General features: G+C 15.2%; 3 protein-coding genes across 3 annotated transcripts, besides 20 other annotated features; all 3 read left to right on the forward strand. All coding sequences in view use genetic code 6, as the record gives it.

Annotated features, from left to right (window-relative positions):
* Nucleotides 1-20: 20 nt before the first annotated feature.
* Nucleotides 21-85: a microsatellite.
* Nucleotides 86-1,076: 991 nt separating this feature from the next.
* Nucleotides 1,077-1,126: a microsatellite.
* Nucleotides 1,085-1,145: a microsatellite.
* A 202-nt stretch (nt 1,146-1,347) lies between these two features.
* IMG5_031490 (hypothetical protein) lies at nt 1,348-1,948 on the forward strand (the record flags this gene model as incomplete). The annotated part of the gene is made up of 1 exon (XM_004039164.1): nt 1,348-1,948. A coding segment is annotated over one exon (396 nt), but the record flags the coding sequence as incomplete, so codon positions are not given.
* Nucleotides 1,949-3,312: 1,364 nt separating this feature from the next.
* Nucleotides 3,313-3,350: a microsatellite.
* Nucleotides 3,351-4,645: 1,295 nt separating this feature from the next.
* Nucleotides 4,646-5,749, forward strand: IMG5_031500 (hypothetical protein; the record flags this gene model as incomplete). The annotated part of the gene is made up of 6 exons (XM_004039165.1): nt 4,646-4,714; nt 4,774-4,872; nt 4,927-5,032; nt 5,075-5,202; nt 5,408-5,479; nt 5,651-5,749. 6 exons carry the CDS (start codon nt 4,646-4,648, stop codon nt 5,747-5,749), a joined length of 573 nt encoding a protein of 190 aa, XP_004039213.1.
* Nucleotides 5,266-5,312: a microsatellite.
* Nucleotides 5,268-5,309: a microsatellite.
* Nucleotides 5,331-5,405: a microsatellite.
* Nucleotides 5,487-5,582: a microsatellite.
* Nucleotides 5,567-5,636: a microsatellite.
* Nucleotides 5,570-5,638: a microsatellite.
* Nucleotides 5,598-5,638: a microsatellite.
* Nucleotides 5,750-5,772: 23 nt separating the features above from the next.
* Nucleotides 5,773-6,807, forward strand: IMG5_031510 (hypothetical protein). The gene has a single exon (XM_004039166.1). The coding sequence runs from the start codon at nt 6,273-6,275 to the stop codon at nt 6,777-6,779; it is 507 nt and encodes a 168-aa protein (XP_004039214.1). The 5' UTR covers nt 5,773-6,272; the 3' UTR covers nt 6,780-6,807.
* A 47-nt stretch (nt 6,808-6,854) lies between these two features.
* Nucleotides 6,855-6,941: a microsatellite.
* Nucleotides 6,882-6,946: a microsatellite.
* Nucleotides 6,947-8,088: 1,142 nt separating this feature from the next.
* Nucleotides 8,089-8,138: a microsatellite.
* Nucleotides 8,096-8,140: a microsatellite.
* A 746-nt stretch (nt 8,141-8,886) lies between these two features.
* Nucleotides 8,887-8,929: a microsatellite.
* An 89-nt stretch (nt 8,930-9,018) lies between these two features.
* Nucleotides 9,019-9,142: a microsatellite.
* A 121-nt stretch (nt 9,143-9,263) lies between these two features.
* Nucleotides 9,264-9,337: a microsatellite.
* A 532-nt stretch (nt 9,338-9,869) lies between these two features.
* Nucleotides 9,870-10,012: a microsatellite.
* Nucleotides 9,905-10,159: a microsatellite.
* The last annotated feature ends 2 nt before the right edge of the window (nt 10,160-10,161 follow it).

The following is a 10,161-nucleotide window of genomic DNA, read 5'->3' on the forward strand; positions in this document are numbered from 1 at the left end:
AAATAATGACAAATAAATTAATATACATATATATAATATATATATATATATATATATATATATATATTATATTATCAATATATATTAATGCAAATTAAAAAATTATAATTTAATTTATAAAAATACAAAAAAAATTATTAATAATAAATACATTTTTACATATAAATTTAATATTTTAGAAATATTTGTTAATAATTTTTATAATGATTAATTAATAATTAATATTTATAATATTAAATAATTTTTATTTTAAATTTTTATTTAAAGTTAATTAGATATTAATAAAGATTTAAAAACGTAAAATTTCAATAATTAAATATTTAGATCGATATAAATTTTTATGTATAAAAAATAAATATAATTTTATGATATTTATTTGTTTTTTTAAGTGTGTTATTATTATTTTTTTAAAAAAACTAATATTATTTCGAATATTAATTTATTATTTATTTAAATTATATTTAATAATAATTTTTAATATAATTTTCATTATATATTTAATTTTTTTGAAATTTCCTCATTTTAAAATCAAAAATCTTATATTTTTTTTTTTATTAATGTATTTAAATTATTTTTTAATTTAATATTTGTTTTTTATATTTAATTTAAAAAAAAAAAAATTAATAGAATTTATGGAAAATCATAAATATATAGTATAAATTTTAGATTTTACATAAAATTTATTTTTATTTATACATGCTATACAGGCTTAATTAAGCATTCAAAAAAATATATATAAAAAAAAAATTGGAAATAGAATTATTTTTATTTAAAAACAAAATTATTTGATTTTCAATTTAAAACTAAAAAAAATTATTAAAAAAAAAAAAAAAAAAATTATTTTTAAACTAAAAAAATTATTAAAATTTTTATAGTTATTTATTTTTTTAATTCAAACAAAAACATATAATTATTTATGATAATTCAAAAATTAAATCCTATAATGTAACATTTTTATTATATATAAAATCATATTAAATTCAGTTTAATAAATACACTTCTTTGTATTATTTTAATTTTATGATTTTATTCAAAGACTTCTATTGAATTACTATGGCTAATGTATATATTAAAGGAATTTATTTTTTATTTTTTTATTTAATTTTTCCTTAATTTTTTATTTAATATTACTTTTTTTTTTTATTATTATTATGTAGGTTTTACAAATTTTCTTTAATTCTTAATAGTGGCATATTTTAGTATTTTTCTATCTAAAATTCTTAATGAAAATAATTTTTTTAAAAGAGAATTCTTCAATTTTCCTCAATTTTCCGAAAACATATTATGATTTTTATAAAATACACTCTCTTTTAAAAATTAAGATAATATGTATTTATAATTTCAATACAAGTTTTTATGTGTATTTAATATCTATTTTTTTAGATTATCTATAAGTTTCCCAATAAATTTATTTTAGGATACATATATGATATTTGCACAATATTAATGTTTTAATATAACTCTTTACTCCAGTTACACTATTTATGCTTCCATGTATATTTAAAAAAATATTTTTCTATACTTTTTAAAATAAACAAAATTCAAGAATGAGATTTATAGATATGAGTTCATACTTTTTGATGGCATAAATATTTTATATTATTATTTTTCTTTTTTATCCTAAGATATTTTTTAAGGGTATACTAAGATATTTTTACTTAAGTACTCTTTATATTTTCCCAATGTACCAAAACTCTTCAAAATTCCATCAGCCATAAGGACTGATTTTAGATAAGTATTGTGACTTTTACCGGCAAATCCTCGGGAGTTTTTATATAGTTAAGAACACCATATATGAAACCTGAAATTGGTCAGGAATTTCGGTCAATTCTAATGTTCCAATCAGTTTATAGGGATGGTCACCAACTTCTCACTATTATTATGCTTTTTATTCTAAAATAATATATATTATTTATTTCTGGGTTTTTACTTTAGTTCCCACTTTAATACTATTGACTTAACTTATTGATTTTTATTATAATAAAGACCTTTAGTATATAAGGTGTTTTCCCTGTATTTTGTATTCTAATTTGATTAATTTAAAATTATTATAAATTAAATTCCCATTTTATTAAATTATTTGATTCATATTATATTTTTTAAAAAAAATGATTATAAATTTAAATTATTATAAGTTTCTTTTTAAATATATAATTTATTATCTTTTATAAATTATTATTCTAAAAATCTTATTATTTTTTGTAAATTTATCATCTTATAAATTCTATTAAAAAAAAATAATTATTTGAAGCAAATCATATATTTATTTTTGTTACAAAAAAATAAAATAAAAATAGTTTAAAAAATAATTATTTTTTTGTATCTGAATTTATTAAAATTGGTTATATGTGATATTAATATATTTAAAATATTATATAAATAATTATTTATTTTGATTTTTATATTATATTTATTTAATCCTTTTAATTAATTGCTTAATTTAATAATTTTTATAATTCCTTTCAAATATTTATTATTTTTTTAAGCTACTTCTTTATTTTAAAATTTTGATTTTTTTTCTATTTTATAATTTTGATTCATATTTTGTTTTATTTTTATCATCATTCCTTGTTAATTTAAACAAAAAAATTATTCTTATTAATTAATTATCAAATCCTTACATTTAATACTAAAACATATATTAATTTATTTTCAAAAAAGTCTAATTAGCTTATTCTATTTTGAATCTTCTTTCTTCAGAATTTTAAGTTTTAATTTTTTAACTAAACATATTTGTTTTATTTTAATATTAAAATTTGATTTTTTTCTTTTTTAGAATTTCAAAATTTTACATAATTAAATAAAATATATTGACATATTTTTATATTGTTAATAATATTTATATAAAGTAATATAATCTAATATATTACCTATTCTTAATAAAAATTATCTATATGTTAAGTACACCGACCTTTAACTAATACAAATATTGTTAATTACAACCTTTTTAAAAATTCTTGTTTATTAATACTTCTTTAGTAATAGAGGATATTTGTAAGTAATTTACTATTAATATAACTAAGTTTTTTTATATATAAAAATTAAGTTTTTTATTGTTTAATTCATACTGAAAAATAACTTTGATAGATATTTAATATTTGATATTTTAATTTTCTGATTTATTTTATTATAATGTTATTAACTTTAGTTATTTATTCTTTGAAGTATAAAAAATATGATTTAAATTATTTTTTGAACTTTTCTCTGATTATATTTTAAATGTCTAACTAATTTAAATTTAGTTTATATAAAAAACTATTTTAAAATAATAATTAGAATTCATTAAAAAATTAATAATAAATTAACACTTTATTTTATATAAATTCATTTTTTTATTTAAATATTTTTTTTAATTGAAATAAAATATATATATATATATTATATAAACTATAAACTATAAATTTTTTATTTATTTCCTATAAATATTTTAATGTCAAACGGAATAAGTTAAGAACTAAAAGATTATATATAAAAATTTTAGGTTTTTATTTTTTTGTTATATCTAATATGATTTAAAATTAAAAATAGTTAGAACAAAAAATAACTAATGTAGTTAACAATTTACTTAAAGGTAAATATACTGATCCTTATGCTTATATGATGAATCAATTTGCTTAAGTAGGATTTTTTAAATTAAAAAAAATAATTATTTTATTAAAATCAAATATATTTAGTTTGCATAAGACTTTGTTTAAATTAAAGATATATTTGCATACGAAGTAGCCAACCTTAATTATCTTCCTATTATAAAAGTATTATTTGAAAATTAAATTATTTTAATTTTTTGTTTTTTTTTTGTGAATATAAAAAAATAAGCTAAAATATACTGTTGAATATAAACAATAAGATTATGAAATAATAACGCCCTTTTGCTTTGGTATTTCTAATGAAAAAATATAGCCATTATTGTATTTATTATATATTAATATATAATATATATAAGAATTATAAATATTTTATTTTTTAATTTAAAACTAAAAAAGTGATGAAGATGGAAAAGGGCTTTAAAACGCAATTTCATTAATTAATAAGTATTTTAAAAAATATTAAATATTTATTAAAAAAATAAAAAATAAAATAGTAAAATATCTCCTTTGTTAAAAGGAAAAAATTGTCAAGAATAAGATTAAATAGATGAAGTTTTATAAAAAATTTATCTAGAATTAAATAAGGTATTTTTTATATTTTTTAAATATATATAAAATAAAATAAGTCATGTATAAATGCAGTATAAACAATATCTTTTAGTATTCCACAAACATTAGCAAAAGTATAATAAAAACAAGAGTATGAAATAATATAATAATTAACAAATTCAAATGAATAAAATATTTAAAATCCGAAAATATTAATAAATTTACTTTAAGGAAGTAAATTAGTAGGATCAAAATGCAAAGTGTTTAAATTTTTACTTTTAATTGAAAAATATGAAAATCCAAAATAATTATTCGATATATGTTTTTAAATTACTTAAAATATAAAAAAAATAATTTGTAGTGGAAAAGGAGGAGAAGCAGCCTTAAAATACTATGGAGATGGCACTTTTATTTGTACAGTTGATACAATTGCAGATAATATAAAAATAATAGAAGAAGCTATAAATAAAACTAATTATAAGGATAATATAAAGATTGGTATTAATTTTATGGCTAATAATCTCTTCTTAGAAGATAAAAAAGCTTATGAAATGGAAAATCCTAAATAATTATTAGATGTTAATTAATTAGTATATAAATATGTTTTTAATATAAGAAAAATTTTTAATTTTAAAAGATTGATTATTACTTTAAATTATGCAATGATAAACCTATTATTGGATATATAGAAGATCCTATCAAAAGTGATGATTTAGACGGTTGGTTGAAATTAAAAGTATATTTAAATATTAATTTTATTTTTATTTTTCATTTTGTTTTATTAAATAAGAATAAATTTGCAGAAAAAAATGTTTATATTTCTAGTAGTTTTTTATATAGTTCTGTTTAAAATATAAAATAAATAAGTATAATAGAAGATAAAGATAGCAAACCAGGTTAATATAATAAAGTATTTTAAAAAAATTTATAAAAAAAAGATTTAAACTAATAATAAATTATTGATTTAAACGCAAAAAAATTTGACTTAGATTGCTGTCATTATAGACCGTTTGATTTTGCAACATTGTCTGAATTTTTAGAAATAGCTAAACTTGCTAATGATAAAGTATAATTTTTTATATATAATTTGCTTAAAAAATGTTTTTATTTTATTTGTAATTTAGATTTTATAAAATAAATATATAAATAAAAAAAATGAATATAAAAAAAAAATATTCTATTATTTAATAATTTATATGTATAAAAATAATTGATAATAAATATTAAAAAACATATAATATAATAAATATTTATTAAATATAATAATAAAGAAAAAAAGTACTGCAATTATTATTTAAGATAACTTTGAAGAATTTGATGATATATCTTTAATAGATTTAGCAGTAAAAAATATTTATAAATATATATACATATGTATAAATCTAATATATATATATATATATATATTTATATATATATATATAAAAATTATATTTATTTATATATTTTTTTTTTAATATATTTTTTTAATATATTTTTTTTATTTAATAATATTTTTTTTAAAAAAAATAAAGTTTGGATTAAAAAATGCATGGATTAATTTAGCTCCACCTTTAAAAATGGAAAGAATTATTAAATATAATCGTTTAATAGAAATTTTATAATTATAATGATTAAAAATTAATAAATATATAAAAATCATATTTTAGCCTAAAAACTTTATATTTAATCAGCAACTTATAATCCTTTTTCTAAACTCAACAGAACTCTTCCTTTTCCAATTAAAAAATCACCTGCAAAGAATATTCCATCTTATTAAAATTATTATATATCTTAAAATTCTATTTTCTATTTCGGTAAAGCAAATCTCCATTTTCTAACCCAAACAAATGCATTATCTTCAAAATCAATATATTAAATTAATTTTCTTAATGAAAAAGATGCTTTTTCCTTAATTAATTCATCTTATTTCTCTTCATAGTATTAACTACTGAAATTATCACTCATTTGTACTATTAACATAGATTTTTATTCTGGAACATGTCCTTCTTTATCATCTTCTATTGAAACCCAAGAAACATCATGTTCTCTGTCAATGTTAAGAAGAGCAAAGTAATCTTCTGAGGGAATTATTTTTTATTTAGAGCTATAATTAAACAAATACATTTTGAGTATTCACATTTCGAGAATATATTTATGAGTTATTGTTTTTTTTCGTATTAGCTTTTTTCGAATAATTATACAATTTAAGGGGCAGGGAAGGTTAATAAAATATAATTCGAAAAAAAGGGTTTTTTATTTTCAGAATCTGTTATTTTCCACATTTTTTAAGTCAAATCATATTCCAATTTTTCGACTTTATATTCAAATTAAATTGATTCATTTTTTAATTGGTTTTTTAGAATTTCTGATAAATACATAATACCATTTTTATATGTGTATTTTTCTGCTTAATGTTATTAATCGTATTTTATTTAATTGTCCTTTGTAAATGTATATACATCTTTTTTTATTTGTATTAATGAGGGATTATATAATGACTATTTTATTAATTTTTTCATTTCTTCGGGATTCTCTAATGCTTCAAAAGTGAAATAGTTTGCACCATAGTCATATGTGTAATTCATTCGAGAACTCGTAGTGGCACGACCTCCTATTTTTTTAGATTTTTCAAGAAGGTTTAATGTTATAGGAATATTCTGAGATATTAATTTATAAGCACAACCTAAACCAGATATTCCCATGCCAATTATTGTTAGAGACTTTTTTTATGCTTGCATTTTTTTTTTGTTTATATAAATTTTATATTTTTATTTTTTTTATTTTATTTAATTATATATTTCAATTTATTTTTATTTATATATATTTATGTAAATTAGATTATCATTTTTATATTTCTTTATTACATACAGTTTTTATTTTAAGATACAAAAGAATAAAAGATGGATAATTAAAACCATTTTTTTTTTTTTAAGAAAATATTATTTAATTTAATTTTTATTAAATATTCTCAAAAATTATATTTAATATAATAAGGATTCATTTTAATTATTTTGCATTGGTTTTTTGTAAATCTAAATTTAATATAATAAAATGATGTTCTTTTAATTACAATAATATATCAATTTTATTTTTTAAATAATTAAAATAATATTATAAAAATTACTATAAATTTTAAAAAATAAAATAATGAAATATAAATAATTTAATTTATAGTTTATTGATAATTTTTCTATGAATCTATGAAATAGTTAAAATAATAACACAATATTTTAAAAATAATAATACTCAGTATATATTGTTTGTTAAGTACAAGATTAATTTAATATAATATCATGTAAGCTATCTTTATTTTTAAATAACTACTATGTTATACTTTCATAAAACTCTATTATATATTTCATATTAGATATAACAAAATTTTAATAAAAATTAATTTTTATAAGTATTGTATTAAATAAATAAATAAAATGTTAGTTCAAAAATGTTAAAAAATACAAAAATAAGGAAATCTAAATTTAAATAATTTTTAATAATGAAATTTATATTATTATGATTTAAATTTAATAATAGAAATAATTAAACTATAAATATTAAAATTAAATATGTAATAAAATGATATAGGAAAAATATTTATAATTAAAAAGTAATAAAAAAAAAAAATGAGAAATTTACAAATATTATTAATTTTATAAATCTATGATATTATAAATATTCATATAATCAAAATCATTATAATATTTTTTAATTAAGTTCTTAAAAAAATTAAAATAATACCCCCCCCCCTAAATTTAATTAAAAAATTAATTTTAATGATTATTTTATTTTATTTTATTTAAATATTATATAATAATTATACTTCCTTTGTTTATATTTATAAAAGAAGATTATTTATATGTTTTATTTTTCTGTATTTAATACCATCTTTTAAATTTATCTTATTAAATTATCATCATAATATTAAATAATTTATAATAAACTATACATATATAATTAAATTAAAAAAGAAACAAAGGAATAAAAAAATAATTAAGGAAAAAAAAAATAATAATAATAAAAAAAAACAGGCAAAAAATCATCAATTCTTAAAACAAAAAGAATTAAAATAAACCCTCAATTAACAATTCAAAATAAATAGCTGATTAAAATAAATTATATAAAAAACACAACTTATATGGACCCATCTAAATCCCCAAATATATATCAATAATACGGAATTCCCACAGTTTAAAAAAATACATATTAAAATTTCTAATATTTTCTAAGCTTAGAAAATATACCAAATACTCCATATAAAATTACTCCAAGCTAATGCTTAGATTAGAATCTAGAATTCAGTATTTAGTAGAGCCCAATGCCTTACCCAACTAATTTCTTCTTTCCTTCAAGCAGCATTTCTTTTAAAGAAAAGGATGAATTACAATAATATTAAAATAATCTTTTAAGTGCAAAACAACCTTTTTTAACATGTGGAACAGGAGAATTCAAAACTCCAAATAATATTCCTTATGGATAATTTAGTATGCCAAAGGATTCAATACTAAGTAACTAAATGAAGATGAACACAAATAATGTAAATAATTCAACATTTTAATTAAATAAAGAGTAATAGTAATTTTAATAGACGAAAGAAAATTAAGAAATTACCCAAAAAATGGAACAAATGTAAAATTAAATTTAAATACAATAGGTAAAAGAATAATAAATATCACCACAAAAAAAGAAAAATAAATCTAATAATAAACCTAATATAAATAATTCAACAAATAATAATATAAAAAAAAAAAATATGATCATCTTTAATTGAAATTAAATAATGTAAATGAATAATAAATAAATTAAAATAATAATAACATATAAATAGAATCTGAAATATAAAATACACCAAATAGTTAAAATATAATAAAAAGTTTTCAGTAAACTATAACACCAGTTAAAATAGAATAATAAAATAATAATGAATAATAATAATAATAATAATAATAATAATAATAATTTAATATTTAAGATTTAACTTTATAATAAAATAATAATAATAATAATAATAGTAGATATAATTATAATAAGATTAATAAATTATATATTCTGTACCAAAAGTTATACCTGGATAAGTTTTTACTTATTAAATTAACCCTTAATAATTCTAATAATATATATAATAAGACCATTTTAATTCTGATGTTTTTAAATAATAATAACAATAATAATAACAAAAATAATAATAACAATAATAATAATTACAATTATAACAATAATAATAAATATTAAATTAAATTTAATTTTAATAGAAATATCCAGTCTTAAATTAAAAAGACTTTTTTGCATCATAATAATTATAATAATCTGTAACATCTTCTCCTTTTTATAGTTCTTATTAAATTGGCCAAGAATATATTTTTCCGGCTTAATAATCACAATCTTAAATAAATCCATAGAATTAACATTAAATCTAAAAATAAAATAAATATTAAATTTATACAATGAATACTGCTAATTAATAATTTATGAATCTTGAGTAAAATCAAAAAAATTAACTTTAATAATAAGTATTTTTAAAGTAAAACAAATAATAACTCGTTGAATAGAATTATAAATTATAATAAGACATATAACAATAATAAAAAATATCATCAAAACAATAATTATTATCAGCTTCTAAAATACCCCAACTATAATAATCTACGAATATATTAAATTAAGAAAACCTGATTTAGAAAAATTATTAATCAACATAAGGATAAAAATAATGTTTATAATAATAAATAGCAGTATAAAATCATTAATCAGCAATATAATAGTAATAATATAAAGAATAGGAATAACAAAAGTAATAATAATAAACATAATAATAATAAAATTCATAATAGTAATAGTAATAATAATAATAATAGTAATAATAATCATAATAGTAATAATAATCGTAATAGTAATAATAATCTAATAATAATAAACATAATAATAATAATAATAATAATAATAATAATAATCATAAAATTAAAAGTTATAATAATCGTAAAATTAATAATAATCATAATCATAATCATAATCATAATCATAATCATAATCATAATCATAATCATAATCA

The sequence above is a fragment of the Ichthyophthirius multifiliis genome (assembly GCF_000220395.1).
Source record: "Ichthyophthirius multifiliis unplaced genomic scaffold scaff_1120509249776, whole genome shotgun sequence".
In the NCBI taxonomy this organism is placed as follows: domain Eukaryota; phylum Ciliophora; class Oligohymenophorea; order Hymenostomatida; genus Ichthyophthirius; species Ichthyophthirius multifiliis.